The sequence below is a fragment of the Solanum stenotomum genome, chromosome 8 (assembly GCF_019186545.1).
Source record: "Solanum stenotomum isolate F172 chromosome 8, ASM1918654v1, whole genome shotgun sequence".
Classification (NCBI taxonomy): Eukaryota; Viridiplantae; Streptophyta; class Magnoliopsida; order Solanales; family Solanaceae; genus Solanum; species Solanum stenotomum.
In genome coordinates, this window is record NC_064289.1 from 154,605 (window position 1) to 176,849 (window position 22,245).

Consider the following 22,245-nt stretch of genomic DNA (forward strand, 5'->3'; position numbering starts at 1 on the left):
TTTGTGATTGTTGATAATAGGTTTATCAAGAGTTGAAAAGTAAAGCTAGAGATGCAGTTATAGCACTGGCAAGTCTCATGCCTTCTTTATTTGACCCACTTTTGTATCATACTATGCGCCAAGAATAAGAGTCTCATTGATAATCCTTTTTTATCAGATTGATCAAGAACGTGAGGGTGAGCAGATTGATAGAGCGTTATTGAAGAACGTGCTAGGCATATTTGTTGAAATTGGAATGGGGGAGATGGAGTTCTATGAAAATGACTTTGAAGATGCAATGCTTAAAGATACAGCAGCGTATTATTCTCGAAAAGCATCAAACTGGATTGTGGAAGATTCTTGTCCAGATTATATGTTGAAGGTAAAGATCCTATCTGCAATTTTAATTAGTGCATAAGTTGGTTGTATCCTTATCCCAGAATGTATACTGATACCTGTTATTTCTAAAACAGGCAGAAGAGTGCTTGAAAAAAGAGAAGGATAGAGTTTCTCATTATTTGCACTCAAGCAGCGAGACAAAACTTCTGGAGGTCAGTATTGGAATGAGGCACTTGAAAATTGAAATATTAGTATTTTCTTGGCATCTTAACTACTGATGAAAAGCTATTTAGAACTTCAAAATAAACTGTTTTGTATTTATGATATGTTGCAGTAACTATTTAACCCTTCTCTAGATGTTTAATTCTGTTGGTTTTGGAGTTCCCATTAATTGGTGTCGGATACTTGACTGCATTCCCCTTGGATGATTTCTTTGAATAAACTGAATACATGTGAAACGAAAGAAATATAGTCTTTCCAAACCTTTCAATTTAGTTTTTTCATTGTACTCGGAGGAGGAATAATGTATTCATCTTGTGCATTTACAACTATGCTTCAGTGAGATGCTGTGCTTTCTTTTGGTCGATATTCTGATCATCTTTTGGAGCAGATTCTACTGGAAATTGCAAAAACTTTCCACTTTAAGTTAGAGGTGTTTCTCCATGATTATGCATCATTAATGAATCTCCTTCTTCATTGTTCTTTTGCTTGAAGCACATTTTCTTCATTGAGCCAAATGTACAAAATAGGGCTGTTGGTCAGTGATGTTTTTATTTTTATTTGGAGAAATGAAAAACATTAATGCATATAACTTTGTCTCATTTTGGTTTTATCAGGTCATTACTTTCTAAGTTTTTACTTGATTAAGTCTGTTTAGTTTTGAAATGAGTTATGTTCAAAGTGCCTCTGGTTGCATTTATTTTTTCAATTGACACTACACTTGTGCTGCAGAAAGTGCAAAATGAATTATTGGTTGTATATACCAATCAATTGCTTGAGAAGGAGCATTCTGGATGCCGAGCTTTGCTTAGAGATGATAAGGTATTAATTCCTTGCATATTAGGTGTCTACTAGTCAATATGTATTTGACTTCTTATGTGAGGATCTTGTTTTTCCCCCCTCTTTTGATCCATCCCTTTTTCATGTCAGGTAGAGGATTTATCTCGAATGTATAGGCTATTCCACAGGATCCCTAAAGGTTTGGAACCAGTTGCAAATATGTTTAAGCAGGTATGGTCTTCTATTTAATTGTTGAGCAACTACAGGGTTTTCGTTGAGTGTTTTTTTTTGGTGGTTAAATACTTTGTTATGGTACATTTTTTGCAGCATGTCACTGCTGAAGGCATGGTGTTGGTCCAACAGGCTGAAGACTCAGCAAGTAACAAGGTCTGTTGACTGAACATGTGTGCTTCATTCGGCAATATGTTTTTTGGCCCCTTTTTCTTATTTTAATATCCATGCTTCTTGAACTAGTAGAGAAAAAGTTTAGGTGTATGGCTAGGAAAAAACAAGGGAAGTTGAAGGGGAGAATGCATAGAGCAACCTATCTTTGAGAACAATCAAGTAATCTAGAAAAAAAAGGAGTTCAAGACTTTGAGTAGATTAAATAGCTTTATCAGAAATACAAAGATATATGTGAAGTTGCATCCACATGCTGTTCTTATGATCTGCGAGCTATTGTTTTTCCTTTTGGTAGTAACTGATTTCAGTGCATTTTGAAGTACTGATATTTATGTAATTCTACAGGCTGAAAGTTCCAGTGGTTCACAGGAGCAGGTAAATCCACTTATCTGAATTTCTACTCAAGTTGATTTTTTAAGTGTAATAGCTCAGGAGATGGTTCAACTGTGTCCGCTCTGTTTCCTCAGGTCTTTGTTAGGAAGGTTATTGAACTGCATGACAAATATATGGCATATGTGACCGACAGTTTTGCAAATAACTCTCTCTTTCACAAGGTATATCCAGCTGTTCACAGTTGCGTGGTTATACTTTTTACCTTGAATAATTTGAGATGTTATTTCTGATGTCTTAACTTCTGAACTTTTATAGGCTTTGAAAGAGGCATTTGAGGTCTTCTGTAACAAAATTGTTGCTGGCTGTTCTAGTGCAGAGCTCCTTGCCTCTTATTGTGATAATATCCTTAAGAAGGGCGGGAGTGAGAAACTCAGTGATGATGCTATTGAGGAGACATTAGATAAGGTAGCACTAACCCTATATCCAGCTTTGCTTTCTGGTGGTCACTCGATTTTTCAGGATAACTTCATAATTGTTTATATTTCATATAGGTGGTCAAGCTTCTTGCGTATATCAGTGACAAAGACCTTTTTGCGGAGTTCTACAGGTTGGAAGCTACATCATTTTTTTTTTGACCCAGTAACTAGTTCCTTGTTACATCTCTAACCATTGAATATGTATTTGTCTTCATAATTTTATAGGAAGAAGCTTTCTCGGCGACTGCTTTTTGATAAAAGTGCCAATGATGACCATGAAAGGCTTATCTTAACAAAGTTAAAGCAGCAGTGTGGTGGGCAGTTTACGTCAAAGATGGAGGGAATGGTGAGGAGAGTGTATAGTACCTACTAATTTTATCTTCCCCCCGTTCAAATTGTCTTGTCAACACTTATTGTTTGAAATAACAAAACAGGTGACGGACTTGACTTTGGCGAAGGAAAATCAGAGTCACTTTCAGGAATATCTTAGTAACAACTCGGCAGCTAATCCTGGAATTGATTTGACTGTCACAGTTCTTACAACTGGCTTTTGGCCTAGTTATAAATCTTCTGATCTGAGTCTCCCTGTGGAAATGGTGAGATCTGCTTCTCATCTGATATAATGATTCAATTTCTGCTGCTGATTTGATCTTTCCATTTTTTATTTTTATTTTTTTATGGGTGTTTTACTCCTCTGTTGGTATCTCAGGTGAAGTGTGTAGAAGTCTTCAAGGAATTTTATCAGACGAAAACGAAACACAGGAAATTGACCTGGATTTATTCACTGGGTACATGCAATATCAATGGCAAGTTTGAATCAAAAACTATTGAACTTATTGTGGGAACTTACCAGGTGATCAGTTTGTGAAATGGTTCTGCTGCAGCATCGCTGTTCTGATACCAAATATGGTTACTGATTAATGATCTCATTTTCAGGCTGCTGCTCTATTACTGTTTAATGCTTCAGATAGATTGAGTTACTCAGATATCAAAAGTCAGTTAAATTTGGCTGACGATGACTTGATCAGATTGCTTCAATCCCTGTCATGTGCCAAGTATAAAATTCTAACCAAAGAGCCTAGCAATAGAACTGTTTCGTCAACGGATCATTTTGAATTTAACTCCAAGTTCACTGACAGAATGAGGAGGATTAGGGTATAGATACTGTTTAGAGCTACTTGTATTTTGCTGTGATGCTTACTTTGTGTATGCTTTGTGGACACTTTTTCTCAATGATCTTATTGTATCGTTCAGATCCCTTTGCCTCCGGTGGATGAAAGGAAAAAAGTGGTTGAGGATGTTGACAAGGACAGACGTTATGCAATTGATGCTTGTATTGTGCGCATTATGAAGAGCCGGAAGGTGCTTCCTCATCAGCAGCTCGTGTTGGAGTGTGTTGAGCAATTGAGCCGCATGTTTAAGGTATGCTGCATCTTCACCATTTGGATTTCCTCGGTTTAGGTATTCCATTTAGGAAAGTGGACATGATTTTGGTCTGCCTAATAACCACAACATTCAATTTGACATGGAGGAATGTTGTTGCTTCTATGCCAGACATTTCATTTTCTTTCTTGCTATCTAATTGCGTGTTACTTAAAACATCTTTTCATTTTAAAAGTAAGTCATCAATGTCCTAGGGATCGCTTTGCTGATAGAATATCTTAGATGGTTATTACTTGTTTTGCTTCTCCTAGTACCGACTATTCAAAATAAAAATAAAAATGGAGAAGTGATGATGACGGTTGACCACAGGGGTAACAGGAGGATATTGACTCCTTTGTGTCCAGCTATCTTTTTTGTTGCATTTTGAACTTCCTCTGTCTTGGTCAAAATTTTAAATGAAGAGAGTTATTCAGTCCAAAATAAGTAACCATTCAACTACTTGTCCTTTATCATAGGTATCGGGAGGAACTACCTGAAATTTTTTCTCACCTCCAGTATATTTCCTCTAGTTTGAGGAATGTGTGACCACCTCAAAACTAAGAGAGGTATCCATAGATATATAAAGTAGGATATGCAGAGTGCTGGAATTTCTGTTGAGGTGTTATCTTTGTAACCCAAACGTGCCAATATATTTCATCGTATTCCCTTCTCAAGTTTCTTCTCTGCCTTCAAATGATTTTTCCTGAAAAATAGTTATAGGCTCTATTTGGAGAGATGTGTTAGCTTGTCTATTCTAATTATTGAATTTTCTCTTGTACGTGTCGAAAAATAATGTAAAATTTCTGTGTAGCCTGATTTCAAAGCAATCAAAAAGAGGATTGAAGATCTTATCACTCGTGACTACTTGGAAAGAGACAAAGAGAACCCAAACTTGTTCAAGTACTTGGCCTGAGACAACAAGCTGATACCTTGGTGATATTGACTTCTCTTGGCACTAGATGGAAGTGAGTACAGCTGGATTTGATTGTTAGCCAAGGAAATAGCAGCGATATTTTTTTGACCTTTGCCTGAGTATATCACCACTTTTTTTCAGAAGTTGGTGGCACTTGAATTCCCCTTTCAGTAAATATTTCAGCCGTGCACTTTTTTTCCTTGATATTCCTGATTGTCACTTAAACGCCACATCTTTGTGTAAATCTTATGCTTTGGTGTTTCTATATTGTCCGTGCAACCCCTGGATTATAAATGGTTCAATGTGGACAATAATATCTTAACCTGTTCATGGCACAAGTAGGTTTCCTTTTGAACAGAAAATATTACCATTTGTTCAATAGTACTATTTTAGGTGCGGTGTGAAATGTGGAATAACTAAATCTTACATAATTAATTACTACATTTCTAATTCCTGAACCAACACCATACCCTAATCTTTAATGTGTCAACAAGAAAAGGTCCAGACCTGAGAGATGTCAAATGTACAATTGTGTTGTCAGAAAAATTTAGTTAATAGTTACAGAATTAGTGGTTTGTTTGGTGTGTGTGTGTGTGTGGGGGGGGGGGGGGGGGGGGNGAGGCTGTATTGCGAAGAGTAAAGAGCCAATTGCCAGCTCTAAATATGTTGGAATTATTATTGGGTCATTGTCCCCACAACACTTGCAATGTTGACTTGGACCACTCCCATTACTACAATCAATGATTCGTTTTTCACTGAACACCCTTGTGTCCGGTAAAAATAATGGAGTAGTTATATTACATATAAATAATCCGATACTTCAGACTTTAACCTATATCTATTGTCTAGTGTAGTGGCAAAGGTTTTTAGAGTGTAATGGCCCAGTGTTGAGAGTCCAATTAAACAAGAATATTGAGAAATTCTTCCAATACATTGGTTGGTGATTATAAACATATATATAATCGGATGAGTGCACTGGAAATTAAGCTTAGTTTAGGATTACATTGTGCAGGTCTTTTCGTGGTCACACCAATTGTTGACATGTTATAATTCTTTCTTATTATCGCATGTTTCTACTCAGGCTTTTCAAAAGAGGCACAAATTAATTAATCCAATGATATTTCTTGTCTTGGGAGTAGAGAATCAAATGAAAATCATATCACTTTCACTTTCATTGTATTGCTCTACTTTCTCCACCTCAAACTTAACTTTCAAATGTCTTATATAAGTACGTTTTGTGGAATATGATGTGCAGTAGCTAGCATGTATATATGGAGCTAGCTAGCTAAATAAAGCTGATTATTTTCTGGTTTGTTATAAATTATAGGGTCCAAGTTGAGGAATCGTTTTTTCATGTATGAGAAATTAAAGTGGAAAATGGAGTAATGATGGATGTTGAGCTTGCTCGGCCAGGGTGAATGTGTACGTTCATGAACTGGATCGTGATTCGGAGGGAAAGGAAAATGTATACTATACGTTCATGAACTGGATCAAAATGCTACCAGCTGTTGAAATCATGTCTCTCTACCCCATAGTTATATATATTTCAACCTAATTTATTACTCTATCTATCTATATATATAATAACAACAAACAAATTAAATGATATACTTATATCCTTGCCTATACTGCAAACAATGTAGTACAATAACAGTTTCCTCAATTACCATCTGCTTAATTTAACAACAAAAGAGAAATTTGGGGAATTTATTTAGTCTCCCTCTATGCTTACCTACTTTCCGAGTATTTAATCTTTATCTTCTTTTTTTATATACCATATATATTGCCATTGAGAAAGAAATTACATTTGAAGAAGCAGGGTTAGGCCATACCTTCTTGCGAGTTTGGTTACACAGTCAAACCAAACACATGAGTGCACACAAGATCTAAGCTAAACAAGCACTAGTACACTTAGAGAGGTTCAAGGGGGATCATAGCTCAAAGTATTTGCTTTACGCTTTATGACTCTAAAGGAAGGGCATACCCACCTATCTATGTAGAGAATCCCTTTCACTTGAAGTGAGAGTAGATCTAGATTTGTACATGAGTAAGTGAGTGACTTAGGGAAGCTAATTTGTCAACAACTTTATTGGTTTCCCTAAAGCAATGTTAAATAGGAATATCATATATTCCTACAAGATTCTTTATCTCTTTGACCGTGTCTTCGATTCTCCAGGGGATTGCCCAGACAACGATGGCGCAATTAAGCAACAATAAAGCGTCTGCCTCAGCAATGGTAGAACTCAAACCATTAACTCTTCCTCGATAATCCCCTAAGTACACCTCCCCCACCACAAGTTCCATTAATGCAAGATTCATCGTTGTTTAATTTAAGAACAGGGGATAAGGGTTTAATCCACTTGACCACTCTGACGATCTTCTTAGCCATATTTTTATCAAAAATCAAACAAATGTCTTATCAACTTTCACTTTGGATGCTTTTGAATCTAGCTAGCTTTGATAAGTTGACAAATGTTGAAAGTGATTAGAATGCTGCAAGTTGATAGAAAGCTTTTCTGAATCATATTTGGAGCAACACCTGGGCCTCCGTAGCTCCCATATCACTATAGGTGGCATAATTTTAAGGATATATGCCACCACATAATTTTTGGCCTTAGAAATTTCAACATTTGACTAATAAGCTTCTAAGAGTTCTGCTTCGCTGATGCCTAACCATCCTGCAAACCTTTGCCAATACGTACGGTTCATTTGTGAATAGTCGAACAATCACTTTAATCCTTAGAGCTTAATGCGGGTTCAGAGTAAAATTTAATAGAATGTTATGAAATGAATATGAAGAAGTCCTAATTATAATTAATTTCAATAGTTATAGTGTGATTAATGAATTTTAACAAACATAAATTTATACTGTAGTAAAGTTTTATGTTAAATGGGCCCAGTATGAATTTGAGCAGCCATCCATACCTGAGTAGTGGATCTTGAACCCATTACCCACCCTTAAATACTTGATATATACTGCACCATTTGCCCACACGCAACCAAATTTCACCACTCTCGAACCTTCTACATGGAAGAAGACGGTGACAATTTTGTCGTTGATCAACCGCCGCCGCCGACCGAAGAGGAGCTCCATAGACAAGATGTCGGAAAGTTGCTTTATGGGTACATAATTATGCATACACCACTTTGTGTTAATTTTCCTGTCAAAATTGTATAATGATTCATATTTTCTGTCCCTTAAATAGATGTGATCATTATCGGCGACGCTGTAAACTCCGAGCCCCTTGTTGCAATGAAATTTTCACTTGCCGTCATTGCCACAACGAGGCCAAGGTGCTTGCTGCTTTCTTATAAAAATACTACAACAGCCACTGCTCCGGAGCCCTTTTATCACTTATTTTGAAGTAGAACATACTCCATCCTTAGTTGGAAAACCTAAACAGTCGGTTAGTCTTTACATATATGTCCTGCTGCTAATTAGCTGTCCTAAATAGTAAAATTTAATTAACAAGTCGCAGGTCAAAATCCATCCATAATATCTATGAACAACCAATTTCCAGTTATCACATGCGAACACAAGTATTTTATTTGGAAATAGATGGACAAACACTCATTTTTTCTTTTGCCCTTAATGTGGGATTCTCTGGATCCAACATACATACTAACTAGTTTCCGCTTTCTGTAATGGTCTGGTGCTATTGCTTCATTGTAATAGTAAGATGCCTTACTATTGTCAGTTCCATATTTCAAAACGTTAAATGGACCTTCCTTGCTTTATAAACTGTGTATTGTTTTTACTGAAGCTTGTGTTTGTTGGAATCAGAATGCTTTGACCAATCCCAAGGAACGGCACGAACTTGTGCGCCACAATGTTAAGCAAGTACGAGTAAAGCTCATATTATTGATTTCCTCAGATGATAAGATTGTTCATGAATACTCGGAACTTTTATGGGGATTGATGTTGGATCTCATTTTTTGCTACAGGTTGTTTGTGCTGTATGCGACACCGAACAACAGGTTTGTTAAGTTCTGTTGCTACACTTATCTATCATTTGAGTGTCTCAAGTTTATGGACTTTTCAGCCGTTATAGTCTGTGATAATTTTTTTCTGGCTTGTGTTAAATAGGTTGCTGAGATCTGTTCAGAGTGTGGAGTCAAATTTGGGGAGTACTATTGTGAAATTTGTAGATTTTACGATGACAATGTAATGCTACTATTTTATTTTTCTCTTAAATTAGATTGTTCTATTTTTGGATGCTAGAGTAACCAAATAAATATTTAATTCATTTGATGCACTTGTATTTAAGTAATTACTTTTCTTTCAGAGAACAAAGGGGCAGTTTCACTGTGATGACTGTGGAATTTGCAGGTGAATGCACTAAATAATATTGTATTCAGCCTCCATTCTGCCCTTACACTTCCTTACTCGTTCCAACTATCTAAACAACATATATGTCACCTGTGGTACTTATATACGTAATTGGTGAAACAGGGTCGGTGGTCGAGAAAACTTCTTCCACTGCAAGAAGTGTGGTAAGGCATCCCTTCCTCCTTGTTGTTTGACTACTGTTGTGGATTTCCTTGTATCAAAATGGATCGATTTCTTTTGTAATTTTGAATAGTGTAGTTTATATCTCAACCCTTACCTTATAAAGAAAGGTGTAGATTATATCTCAAGTTCTCAACTAGTGATTCTTTTCAACTATAGCTTGTTCTAAAACTGTATTGTGGAAGTGTACTTTTCTCATTTGACAGTTCCTTTCTAAAATTTTACTTTTCAAATGCCCTTTCCATTGAGTCTTAGGTAGAAATATGGTAATAAAGGGATATCCTTGGAAATGGAAGGTTAATCTTGTACAACTATATTATTGCTTTGTACATCTACCATCTCATAGCTGTCTACTGGCGTCATGCACGGGGGCGGACCCACATAGGGACTCCCGGGTGCTCGAGCACCCATTAACTTCATATTCAACTAAATATATTTCTATAGAAATTAGGAGGAATAGTATAAAACTAAACAACGAGCACCCATAGAATAAATTGTTTGATTGGCGCAGTGGCTGTTTGTGGGTGCTTAAGGTCCTTTGTAATGTTTTGCATCTGGTTTCGACTCCCAGTCGGCACATTTTAAAATTTTTACAAACCAACTCTTCTCTTCCTTACTCCCTATGTTATATTGATTGTATTTCTATTTTCTTTCACTTGTCGTTTTGCTACTTTTCCTATTTTCTTTATTCAAAATAATATTTATTGTAATTTTTTTTGTTTTTTAGCTATAATATTCAAATATGATTGTCTTTTTTATGACGAAGTGTAAATTTATGCACTTACATTTTTTGACTGGTAGCTAAGTGGGTTCGGAGCTAGGTAGACGACAAAAAAATTACATTGTTTATATATGGTAAAATTTATATATATATATATATATAGTGTGCGTGGTGTGTGTGTTGAACCCCCTTTGGCTTTTTCGTGTGTTTACATTTTATATATGTCGCCGCCACCTTAGCTAAGAGAGCACCCACGACCTTAAAATCTTGGATCTGCCACGACATGCATCTCTATATCAATGAAATAAAATAACATAAAACCAATAAGGATAATGGAAGTCAAATAGCTATAACTGCTCATCCTAACAGAATAGAGAGGAAACCTGTCAATAGGGTTGAATCCTTTCTCTCTCTTTCTTGATTCATCGGCCGCTCTATGGTTCTGGAGAATCTTATTGATGATGTGTGGTCAAGTACAAGTTTCTTTTAACTTCCAAATTTGTATAATAATGGTTGTGGTATGTTCCAGTCAGGCATATCCTTGTAATGGATAAAGGAACATAAGTACATTTTCCTTGTAAATTAAGTATTTCTAACTCAAAAGGTCTCATGTCTATAGGTCCTGTAAGTCTTTTTAGATGGGAGGATGCAGGTTCCGAGGATGCTAAATTCATGTTGGCGAAGAACGAATTTTAGTTGCAAGTCTCTGATAAAGTTGAGCTGTTAATAAACCTTGGTCTTAATAAGGCAAAAACTGGAAGGGGAACTCGCTCATCTTGAGGTCACCAATTAGTGTTCTTTGTCTTTTCAGTGATCCATTATAATCTTTTAGTTATAAAAGATTATAATAAGATGTTAATAAACCTTGGTCATAAAAGATTAATCTGTACAACTTCTTTCTCCTTCCTACACATCTGCAAGGCTTCAAACATATGCCTGCTAAGTTTGCTGGATTTCAATAGATTAGAATAAATGTTTTCTTTTTTGATGAAGATAAATATTTTCTTTATAAAAAATCATCAGAGGTGAATTAATGTTTTATCATATGCGCAAAGTCTCCTTATTTTTCTGATGCGTTAAGCTTTAGGAATACTTCTCTTTTAGCTACTTTCGTGATGTTTTTGCAACAGGATCCTGCTATTCGGTGGAGCTGCGTGATAATCACTTATGTGTGGAGAACTCAATGAAGAACCATTGTCCCATCTGTTATGAGGTTTGAGTCTACTCTTCATTTGGCTTTTACTGCCTTAACTTGCTCATATGTTTTGATTGGAACTATACCCTAATAGTAAATTTATGGTTCGGTCCAGTTTCTTTTCGACTCAGTGAAAGGCACCACAATTATGAAGTGTGGACATACAATGCATATGGAATGCCACACAGAGATGATCCATCAGAACCAGTAAAGTTCTATCCATAACATGACTATTATGTTTCTTTTTCTTCATGCCAATCAGCCTGTATGGTTAACTTACATATTGTACTCGTCTTCCCCTTTCTGTATAGGTATCGCTGCCCTATATGCTCTAAGTCTGTTCTCAACATGTCCGGAACTTGGCAAAGATTAGATATGGAGGTATGAAGTTATTTTACTTTTTAGTTAGTCCCTACAAAGTTCTTCCATAATTTTTTTTTTGTACTTCGCTACAAGCAATATCCACCATACATACATCCAGTAAAAAAAAAGGGTATATGCTGATATATGTATAATTTAAACTAATTATTTAGGGATAGGGGGATGGAGGGGATTATTACGTAGGTGTGATTTGATCCCTCACCACATGGTGAAGATTGAAGGGCTCACAGCATGTGAGCTATCCTCCAATCCAGTGCTGATATAGCTTAAACTGATAAGAGGTTTCAGGACAGAGAGAGAAATCTAAGTCGATCCCTTTTTTCCTTGGCATTTTTCTGGAGTGAAGTTGATTTTGCTCTAACAGTCTTTTGGCTTACTGATTTTGCCTTGATTTTTTTTTTTAAGGGCAAACCTTATTTTAAGGAAGTAATATTTGAGAAACGAGAAATGTAGATACTGTTTTTTTCTTGAAACTTTTTTAGGGTCACTTTTTTACTGAGAGACAAAACACAAACCCATGAAGTTCAAATCCTACATTTGCTGTTTAAAAGCATGGGTTTTGTCACTGAGAGAATGGAGAGCCAGTAATTTTAGTGTGGGATGTGGGACTGAAGCATTAACATGTATATATTTTTCTTTGTTTTGTGCCTTTTGCATCTTGTGAGAAATATAGGAAAAGAATATTATTGAATTGTTGTTGTTTCTACATTATTACATTGAGACCCTAATTATAGACACCAAAATACAATCTTTTACCAAGTAGGATACTATTTACTATTCCTATTTCTATTTGTATTCCTATTCCTATTCTTATTCTAAATAGGATTGTATAAACCTATTCCTATTGTAATGGGATTGTATAAACTTAATCCTATTCTAATAGGATTGTATAAACTTCTTCCTATTCTAATAGCATTGTATATACCTATTACTATTCTTAACACTCTCAAGCTAGTGCATACAAATCATATGTATCTAGCTTGTTACAAATGTAATTAATATGAGAACCGATGAGGAGCTTGGTGAGATATTTGCAAGTTGATCAGTCGACTTCACAAAATTGACAGTCAATCTCAATGTGCTTGTCTTCTCATTAAATATTGGATTTGATGCATAATGTCGGTCAATCTCAATGTGCTTAATCTTCTCATGAAATATTGAATTTGATACATAATCCTGATAAAACACGGAGTAATAAAATTACAGTGTTGAACTTCTCAAACCAAACTTGCAAAGACTGTTTCAGACCATAGAGTGACTCACATAATCGACATGCAAGGCTACTAAACTCCCCCTGGGCAACAAAGTGCTCAAAATCTAGTATAAAGTATATGAATCATGTTGGAATCAATAGATGAGTCGATATTAAACAAGAAAGTCACCGAAAAATTGGCTGGAACATGCTCATACGCCAAAGTATTAGATTTGATGGCTGAAAGTGGTCAGAATCTAAGAAATAAAATTATATGGGTAGGGTCGAAATGATGGAACAACCCAACTAGAAAATAGAAATTATGTAGGAAAGGTCGGATTGATGGTACGACCTTATTGAAAAGAGAAATAATATGGGTCGGGTCGGAATGATGGCACAACCCTACGCAAATCAGATTTGAGGAGTCACCGAAAAGACGAATGGAACTATGCAACTCGGATATGAAAAGTAGTTAGAAAAAATCCACGGTACTACGCAAATAAAATATGAAAAGCAGTTCGGAGAGATGCACGGTGCTACGTAAATCAGATATGCAAAAAAAAGGTAAGTCACTGGAAGGATGGCACGGTGCTACACAAATTAAATATGAAAAAGTAGTCACCGGAAAGATCGCACGGTGCTACACATATAGGATATGAAAAAGTAGTCACCGGATTGATGGAACGGTGCTACACAAATTAGATATGAGAAAGTAGTCATTGGAATGATGGCACGGTGCTACACAAATTAATTATGAAAAAGTAGTCACCGGAATGATGGCACGGTGCTACACAAATTAATTATGAAAAAAGAGTCACTGGAAATTCCAGATGGCACGGTGCTACGCAAATTAAACATGGAAAAACATAATCGTTGGCCAGACGGGCAACATATGGGTAATAGCCGCCCGGCGGCAGCGGAAGCTATTTGATTCTCTACCAAGATCGTAGAGGCTCTGATACCATGTGAGAAATATAGGAAAAAAATATTATTACATTGAGACCCTATCTATAGACACTAAAATACAATCCTTTACCAAGCAGGATACTATTTACTATTCCTATTTCTATTTGTATTTGTATTCCTATTACTATTCTAAATAGGATTGTATAAACCTATTCCTATTCTAATAGGATTGTATAAACTTAATCCCATTCTAATAGGATTGTATAAACCTCTTCCTATTCTAATAGGATTGTATATAGCTATTACTATTCTAACACATCTGAATGAGGTGCATTGCTGTTTAGAGTTTTCAAAACATGGTTTGACTTTTGAATCTCGTCCGAAGAAAATTAAGTTGTATCATGTTTTAGATCTGTTTGTTGTGGGAGTATAAATTACTTGGTGATGGTATATCTGAGTTTGAGTTATAGTTTGTGGAATCCTATTTCAATTGTCAACAACACATACATCTTGGTGTACGAATTTGTCACCGCTCTTCAAACCTGTTTACATAGGACAGTTAATTTGCTAACAAGGGGTCAGATCATGATCAAGCATTAGGTATTGGTTTTGAGAGATATCAGTAACAAGTTAGATTTGAGGTTATCTGAAGATATGAACTGGGAAGTTTTTTGACCAAGTTTAGTTTGTGTAGTGATTAGGATAGATGTATATTATGCTAGATGGAAGACTCTGAGGTGCAATTGCAGAAATTTAGAAAAACCTATGACGAATAAAGAGAGGAAACTAGGGGACAAAACCTTGTCTTCAAGTTAGACCGATCACAAGTTGTCAACATGTGAAATGGCATGATTTGAGAAGGATTCAAGTATAGTTGTATAGATATACTATACTAGATGCAAGTGGCCTTGTTGCAATGATCTTAGGCATGAGATTCTTACTTTTCCTCAAGAGGATTTCATGTTGGTTTATAAAAATGTGTAGATCTGTCAATGGCTGTTGAGAACTGATTGGAACGTAATCTGGTGCACCAATCTCCAAACTGTTCCAGTTGGATATGCTAAATCATTATCTCCGAGAATGCTATCTCATGTCATAATATGAGAACAAGTTTTTTTGACGGGTGTCGTTTTTGTCCCTTTTGTTTTATTTTTTTACTTGGGAGTAGAGGGAGATGTGACTTTTTGGTACTGCTGGTTCCTAACCATACTGCAGTTTAGTGGTAATTGTCCTTTGACCTACACAACTCTCTGTGGACTGCATTTTACCGAGCTGGATGATTGGTTGATTCTAAGTTTTAGATATTTTTTTCTGGCTGGGGAAGAAAGCAGAGACTTTACATGGTTTATTCATATATGCATATTTTGAGTCAATATGATCTTCGTGTGTTTGTTGCTCAAGTGTTATAGAACATCTCAGTGCATGATATAAACCACTGTGCATTATGATTGTTTATTGATGATCAAGTTTCTTATGTATAGATTGAAGCTACAGCCATGCCTGAAGAATATCGTTATGAGGTATGTTGCTCTTTCTTGTTTTATGATGTTTGTAATTGCTTACATTCAAATCTTCTATGGAGTATCTAATAAGAGGAAAAAATATGTTCCAGTATGTTGCCAATTTTTACTTTTATATGATGCTTGTTCATTTTAGATTCCAGTGTTTCCATTTCTATGGAATTTGAAGAAAATTGACCATAAGAAACTTTTAGGTTTGTAACTTCCTGATTATATAAAAAATAACAAAGAAAACTACAACCTGTTGAATTGGGATCTTGGAGACCCTTTGTACTTTTTCAAACTTTCTTTTTCTGCCCTAGTTCTTTTGATCAGCTGGGGAGGTGTGTGTGTGTGTGTTGGGGGGGGGGGGGGNGGGGGGGGATGGTATATCAGTGGAATGGACTAATTAGCAGGGAATGGAGGGTTTTTTGATGGTTTGACCTGGAGCTTTGCTTGTGGATGTTGGTAAGGAGTGGAAGGATTTAACTTACAGTTTGGTCCCGTCTTTTAACTGTTTTTATCTCTCTTCTTCTTTTCCAGAAGGAACTTTTTTGTTAGGATGATGTTCTTAAGCGGGAATATAGCAGCAAATAAGGTTGTACTCTTTTTATTTTGCAGGTTCCAATTCTGTGCAATGACTGCAATAGTACTGGTAAAGCATTTTTTCACATACTTGGGCACAAATGCAAGCATTGTAATTCATACAACACCCGCATGATTGGTACTGGCGAAGATCCCCAATGACATACATGCTCAGCTTGATTCAAGTGGTGTTTTTTCTCACATTAGGCGTTCTTGTTCCTTTTTGATTTGTTTCTTCTAGCGACCAGTGTTACTGTACAAAGGAATCTGGGATAGTCCTTTGATAAAACCTCTCCATTTTTTCTGTTGCATATTGAAAACTTTCAGAAAGAGTAAAAAGAATTGGCTCCACTCCGACTCTCAGATTAAGAAAAATGATGAATAACATTGAAGGGAACAAGGTTTCTCTTTAGTATTTGCTTTCTTCCAAGTATCTAGTTTGTATGTGTGCAGCTTCTCACGGGGACACCTTCAAGTCATTATTTAGGGGAACATCTCACAAGCTCCCATTTCAACATAAGACAGACACCTTCAAGTCATTTCACTTCTACTGTAACATAATCGTCTGAACCAAATTTGGGGTTTGGGATGGGGACCTCCGTGGCAGAACAGCGGGTGGATTTGTGGAAAAGAGAAGATTCTAAAATATTTAATTGAAGTGGAAATTCATTTTTCAAAGTTACTAGGTAATTGTCGTAGAGGTTCCGGCCCAATATTTATCTTCGAAGGTCGTGTAGAAGCAAACTCTTCAAATTTATGACCAATCTTTCAAAATAATTGAACATTTCATTAGCAAATCGATCAATAAATAACGGGGAGATTATACGAGGCAAACATGTAATCACTATAGTTTATAATTCATAGCTATATGTAGAGGTTCATAACAATTTTTTCTCTTCTCTCTCTTTCCACTGCCCTCTCCATATATTCCATCCTCTTTATCAAATGTACTATGTATCAATTGTATTCAATCAAACATAAGTGAAAGATATGTATTTTATATCAATTGTATTTAGATAACTATATTTGTATTTTGTATCAACTGTATTTGTATTGAGTATCAATTGTATTCGTGATACAACAAATACAATATGTATTCATCCTCCCTACTCCCTCTCTCGATCTTGCTCCCCTCTCTCCTCCTAATATGTAGCTAAATACAGTAAGTTTTGATATAATTGTATTCATTTGAATACAAATTAGTTGTATCAATTGTATGATGGTTGATACAATAAATACAACAAGTATTCTACCTCTCGCACCTTTCTCGCCTCTCTCGTCTCCAAAGCTATAATTTGTAATTAAGCACACTATAACTATAGATCTCTAATTAATTTTAAACTATAGTCATTTTTAAAAGTGTTCCAAAAATAAATAAATTGGAACAATATTGTTAAAAACGGCACATATAGGTATGTTTTTCACAAAATTCCCAAATAATTTAACGCCTGCCCCACTAGTTTAGTTTTTATTTGATACACGGGTTGTCCTTAAAATACATTTAATTACACGATTTATATTTTAAAAATAAATGCATGGGGTTTTCCTCCACAATTGAATTTACGGATTCTTTATATTTACGTACACAAAATAAGGCAAAAGTGATAGGAGGAGCTTTGGGCCTTATGGGCCTCGGTTCGTGGAGGGTGAAATACGTAAAATCTCATCATCCTCTTGTTCATTCGACTCCAACTGAACAAACTAGGGTTTGAGATCCTAAATTTTGGCGTTATGAAGAAGAAAATGGCAAAGGCGGGTGAGACGGAAACGAAGAAGAAAGCAAAATGTTTCAAGGATAAGAGGAAGAATATGCAAAGATTAGGAGGAGGAAGAGGAGGCTTATCATTGGAAGCATTTGCAAACGCCAAAACCAAGACCAACACTTACAACCCTGCCATCATAAGTATTCTTACGACACTGGGGAATTAAATTATTGCTTTTACCGAAAAAATAACTCTGCCGATTCTGAATCTATGGTCTGAAACAGTTGGTTCTAATAGCATAGCATATATGTTGTATCTGTAATTGTGCTTTTCTTTTTGTGCAGAAAAGCAAAGGGAGTTCTATAAGAACGCCAAATATGTAAATAAATATAAGAGGATAGTTAAGCAGCAACAAGGAGAGCCTTCTGGTTCTGCAAGACAACTAGAGGTTTGTCATTTATCCATCTCCTCTTTTTATTTCCATTCGTAACAATCCAAAACGTGGTAATTGCAACTAGAAAAGTGTTGGTTCATTCTAATTTCAATTGCTATTATATCAGGATGAAGAAGGGAGAAGAAATAAGAAGAATAGTGCTAGAAGCCTAAGAGAAATATATGAGAGAAAACGCGAGGAGGATGACAAGGCAATGATGGAGACAGATGCCACTATTCTAGCAAGGAAAGAAGAAAGGCAGAGAGCTGAATCTCGAAGGAAAGAACTAAGGGAGAAAATGTTCAAGAAAACCAAATCAGGCCAACCAGTCATGAAGTACAGAATAGAACATATTTTGGAAACACTTCAAGGATCAAAAGTATAAGAATATGAGCGAGCAGTAACATCAAAGAAGCAGTTGCAAAAGACGCAAGTGTGTATGGATGTAAAAGTTTAAAGAAAAAACTGTATGTTTATCATCTTGTCCAATTAATATTTTCATTAAGTCGTTCGTGCACATTTGAACTTCCATCATTACTTATTCTGTCATTTATTTGCTTTCTTAGATAGGAGTACCAGTGATGCTCTTCTATGGTAGGTCACTAGTATTTCAAGTCTCATTGTCTTGTAAAGGTGAATTCAAAATTAATCCTTCCATTGAACTCGAGTTCAAATTTTGACATGGGGATTACCAAAAATAATTTTCTGAAGAGATTCTTAGTACATGGATGCAATGAATTTTATTGACTTAATGAGTACATGATGGCATAATCTCTTCAGAAAAACAAGTCAATAGAAAAGATGATGAAATTAGCTGTGCATAACGATGCTCAAAGTCTTCAAATCGCTAGCATGAACATTGTTGAACATACCCCCTTCCCCCTAAAACAAAATACAAAGTAGTAATTCTTATTCCCAATGATACATAACAACACATAGGGGTCGGTTACTGGGATTAGGATACTAATATAAGTATAGAACTTGGGTCTGTCATTCCAAACCAACCAAACCTCACAGGAGTTTTAACTCTTTATAAGCTGATGCAGTAAATTAGCTTAGCCAAGAGGTAATAGTTGATGGCAAGTGAGGTCTTCGACATAGCACTTTATGGCTTAACCTGCTACACAAAGGAGGATTAATAGCATGAGGGTGAATTTCCATTGCTAATGTGCAGCATCTTCTTTCATTATCCGAACAAAACCAGGCAGGTCAAACCTTGGTCCAGCCACTGTTCGGTATATGTAAAGTTTATCAACAGGGCAGCTTCTTGGCTGCGTGTCCAGAAGACCTGTTTCATCTATAACTTCAATATTAAGCCTAGGCATCTTCTGACTTAGCAGCTTACAGGCTCCAAAACTTACTGAACAAGAAGACATCCAAAGGGATCTCATTGTCTCCAGTTTTGCAGCATTAGCCAAAAGAGCGTTGTCACCAAAGGGGCAGTCTCTGATCTCTAGTTTTCTGAGGCTCTCACATCCAGAGAGTACATGGTGGAGGCCCATATCACTATCCCCAACAAAGGCGACGGAAAGCATCTCTAACTTTTTAGCATGGGTCCCAATGTACTCAAACACACGGTCAGTAAGAAGGCCAGAAAGAGAAAGTCGCCGCAACGCTTTGCATTGTTCCACAATTTCCCCAAAACCAGCATCAAGCGGTTCAAGAGTCAAGTAATCAGGAGTTCGAGGTTCCAAAATACACAAGCGAAAACGAACCATGTTAGGACTGTTTCTAGCAATAGTAATCAAAGCGGCATTTGTCATTTGGCGGCAGAAGTATAGAACTGTTTGGAGCTTAGGGCAGCCATCTGAAACAGCTACAAGTCCCTGCTCTGTCAGGGAAACATTTGGTTCTGGATCAAAGGGATCAGAAGGAAACACCCTAAGTTCTTGCAGGTCTTTACAGGTAACGGCAAGCGCCTGGAGACCGGTATCTTCAATGTAGTCTAGTACCTGTAGTCACATTTATTCAAAGTGAAATGTCTTAAACACTAAGCAACTATTCCAAGCTTGTAGCAAGAAAGATTAAAGAACCATTAGCAGGAAATTCTTTGAATGTCACAGGAAAAGAGAACAGATAAAAAAGTCTTCAGCATAAAAGTTAAGTTACCTATTTCGTAAAAAAGTCTTCAGCATTAAGATTGATAAATATGTCATATGGCCATTGCGTATGAGAATTATACAACCAAAGAATGTATCTTCTAGATCCTACTTCATGTACAGGTCTATAACTTCAACTTAAGGTAAAGGTGAATTATTTTAGCCAATCTTATGAGTGGAAAGTATCTGCATATCATGATTTTTATCCTAGATATCCTTGCCGTCAACAGAATTTACAAGACGATAAACAGGTAAAATTTTGTGTGCTTCTCTTATAAACAATCCCTTGCCTTCAAGGCTCAAGATATCATGCTCTTAAGTTATCAGAATGTTGTGACTGAAAACATAGGCAAGTAAAGTAAAGTAAAGCACTGGAACATACCCACAATCTCTGCAAATTATGACACAGACTTATGAGCTTGTTAAGATGAGGGTTTTGAATAGTAGCATAGCTTAAATTCAATGAGGTGAGTCTGGAGCAAACTGGATATACAGCTGGAAGGTAAGCTGGCATGACATCCCAAAATCCAGACAAGCCTTCAAGTATCTTGCAGCCTGAAAAAGCTTCTTGGAGGTTTGAGAAAACATCAGGCTGTAACTGTACCTCAGAAGAGTATGCACCTGTACCAAATTCAACCAATTGGGAAGCACAAGACAATATGTGTGGAAGTTTCTCAAGGGGGACAGCTTGACTGAGCCGAAGTGTCTTCAAATTAGGAGAACGTGCAATGAGACTCTCTAGATGTGATAAGCTGATCTCAGAACCCAAACAAGAAATGTTAAGTGACACCAGTGACGTACAACCATCAGGAAAATGACTGAGCCAATCACTACTTAGGTCCTCCAATTCACTTTCTCCCAAGTCTAGTTCAGTGAGATTTCTGCATGAGAAAAAAAGTGCAAATAACAATTTCAATTCTTTCTGTAAGTGTATGGGAGATGCCCATTATGTTAAGCAGCAATCAAATAAGTAAGGCAATAAAAGGGACCGACCTGCAGTTAGCGGCAATGGCAGCAAGTCCATCGGTAGTAAAGCCTTCACAAGACAACAAGACCAAGACCTTGAAATAATGAAATGAGGTGGAAATCAAGTCCAAGGAGTCATCAGTGACAACCATTCGCTTGAGTCTAATTTCCTCAAGCCAAGGATAAGAGGGAGACATTGCAGCAATCCAAGGTTGAAGATAGGCACCCCATCCCTCAGGAACGAGATTAAAGTCGGCAAAATGGGGCTTTCCTTTGAGATAGATAGATGTGAGTTGAGGGAAGCGTGTGATCATAATCTCAGGGCTAACGGCGTAGCAGTTGCCGATGAAGACACTCCTCCTAGAGCGCCTCTCGAGCTCGTACCACGACTTAGAGACTAAGGATATACTGTTACGGTCCTTGTGTGAGGTTAACAAGGAGAAGAGGTGCTTCAACACTTGTTCAGGGAATGACGACGAAGACATTGTTGTTCAGATCTGGAAGAGGATGAGGATGATTTATTGTTGGAAATGGATAGTTAGTTAACTAACTTAACCAGGGTTGGGTTAAGTTTAGTTTAGTTTAGTTTAGTTGTCGGTGCTCATATTAATTATTGTGGATACTTTTTTTTTTTATTCTTTCTTCTCTTAATTGTCTTTCCATTTTTAAACATGAAATTGATTGAAAATCATTCATTATATATATTATATATATTTAAAAGAAGTACGTATGTCTGTCTTTGTATACATATCACTTAAGGTAAAGTCCATGATATTATTTCATTTTGTAAGTAAAATAGTTGATTATTTCATTACAAATTTTAGATATTTTGGACCGTTGCTTCAAATCAGGCTCCGCTCCGCTTTTGGAATTAAACTCCATCCATATCCATAACCATAACATGGTCTCACTACTACACAAACTCCAAAATTAATTAGTTATACTCATCATCAAAATGGGAGATGAGCTATCAACACACACACTCACACTGGTACTGACAAGAAATGTAATCCCTCTCCCTCTCCATGGCTTCAATCAACTCTAGCTCTTCTTTTTTTTGTTTTGTTTTGTTTTTATAGCTGCTAGGAACAGAATAGTACTCCCTCCATTCATCACAGTGGTCCAATCTGTGATGAACAACTCATCATGGAATTTGAAAATGATTCATTCATAATTAAGTAATCCCTCATGC

General features: G+C 36.4%; 4 protein-coding genes across 5 annotated transcripts in view; 3 read left to right on the forward strand and 1 right to left on the reverse strand.

Annotated features, from left to right (window-relative positions):
• LOC125872264 (cullin-1-like) overlaps window positions 1-5,128 on the forward strand; it is a 9,847-nt gene extending 4,719 nt beyond the window's left edge. Inside the window, exons 2-17 of the mRNA XM_049552978.1 lie at window positions 21-68; window positions 158-361; window positions 453-530; window positions 1,270-1,359; window positions 1,468-1,548; window positions 1,645-1,704; window positions 2,065-2,094; window positions 2,187-2,273; window positions 2,368-2,517; window positions 2,604-2,659; window positions 2,754-2,874; window positions 2,963-3,124; window positions 3,238-3,381; window positions 3,465-3,683; window positions 3,783-3,950; window positions 4,762-5,128. Coding sequence (XP_049408935.1) covers window positions 21-68; window positions 158-361; window positions 453-530; window positions 1,270-1,359; window positions 1,468-1,548; window positions 1,645-1,704; window positions 2,065-2,094; window positions 2,187-2,273; window positions 2,368-2,517; window positions 2,604-2,659; window positions 2,754-2,874; window positions 2,963-3,124; window positions 3,238-3,381; window positions 3,465-3,683; window positions 3,783-3,950; window positions 4,762-4,863 — 1,800 coding nt within the window. The 3' untranslated portion in view covers window positions 4,864-5,128. The remainder of the gene's footprint in view (window positions 1-20; window positions 69-157; window positions 362-452; window positions 531-1,269; window positions 1,360-1,467; window positions 1,549-1,644; window positions 1,705-2,064; window positions 2,095-2,186; window positions 2,274-2,367; window positions 2,518-2,603; window positions 2,660-2,753; window positions 2,875-2,962; window positions 3,125-3,237; window positions 3,382-3,464; window positions 3,684-3,782; window positions 3,951-4,761) is intronic.
• A 2,702-nt stretch (window positions 5,129-7,830) lies between these two features.
• On the forward strand, window positions 7,831-16,203 carry LOC125873345 (E3 ubiquitin-protein ligase MIEL1). 2 transcript variants are annotated; one of them, XM_049554256.1, is made up of 12 exons: window positions 7,831-7,986; window positions 8,070-8,157; window positions 8,648-8,704; window positions 8,809-8,841; window positions 8,951-9,028; window positions 9,150-9,193; window positions 9,317-9,357; window positions 11,225-11,307; window positions 11,405-11,496; window positions 11,601-11,670; window positions 15,250-15,288; window positions 15,889-16,203. In XM_049554256.1, the coding sequence occupies exons 1-12, from the start codon at window positions 7,892-7,894 to the stop codon at window positions 16,012-16,014; spliced, it is 846 nt and encodes a 281-aa protein (XP_049410213.1). In that variant the 5' UTR covers window positions 7,831-7,891; the 3' UTR covers window positions 16,015-16,203. The 2 variants fall into 2 exon arrangements, with proteins under 2 accessions (XP_049410213.1, XP_049410214.1); XM_049554257.1 differs by lacking the exons at window positions 15,250-15,288; window positions 15,889-16,203 and adding an exon at window positions 11,823-11,959.
• A 1,250-nt stretch (window positions 16,204-17,453) lies between these two features.
• On the forward strand, window positions 17,454-18,374 carry LOC125873115 (rRNA-processing protein FYV7). Its single transcript, XM_049553992.1, has 3 exons — window positions 17,454-17,755; window positions 17,900-18,003; window positions 18,116-18,374. The coding sequence occupies exons 1-3, from the start codon at window positions 17,584-17,586 to the stop codon at window positions 18,371-18,373; spliced, it is 534 nt and encodes a 177-aa protein (XP_049409949.1). The 5' UTR covers window positions 17,454-17,583; the 3' UTR covers window position 18,374.
• A 331-nt stretch (window positions 18,375-18,705) lies between these two features.
• LOC125874966 (protein TRANSPORT INHIBITOR RESPONSE 1-like) lies at window positions 18,706-21,558 on the reverse strand. Its single transcript, XM_049556012.1, has 3 exons — window positions 21,081-21,558; window positions 20,470-20,968; window positions 18,706-19,940 (listed from the first exon to the last, which is right to left on the reverse strand). Exons 1-3 carry the CDS (start codon window positions 21,536-21,538, stop codon window positions 19,152-19,154), a joined length of 1,746 nt encoding a protein of 581 aa, XP_049411969.1. The 5' UTR covers window positions 21,539-21,558; the 3' UTR covers window positions 18,706-19,151.
• Window positions 21,559-22,245: the final 687 nt, after the last annotated feature.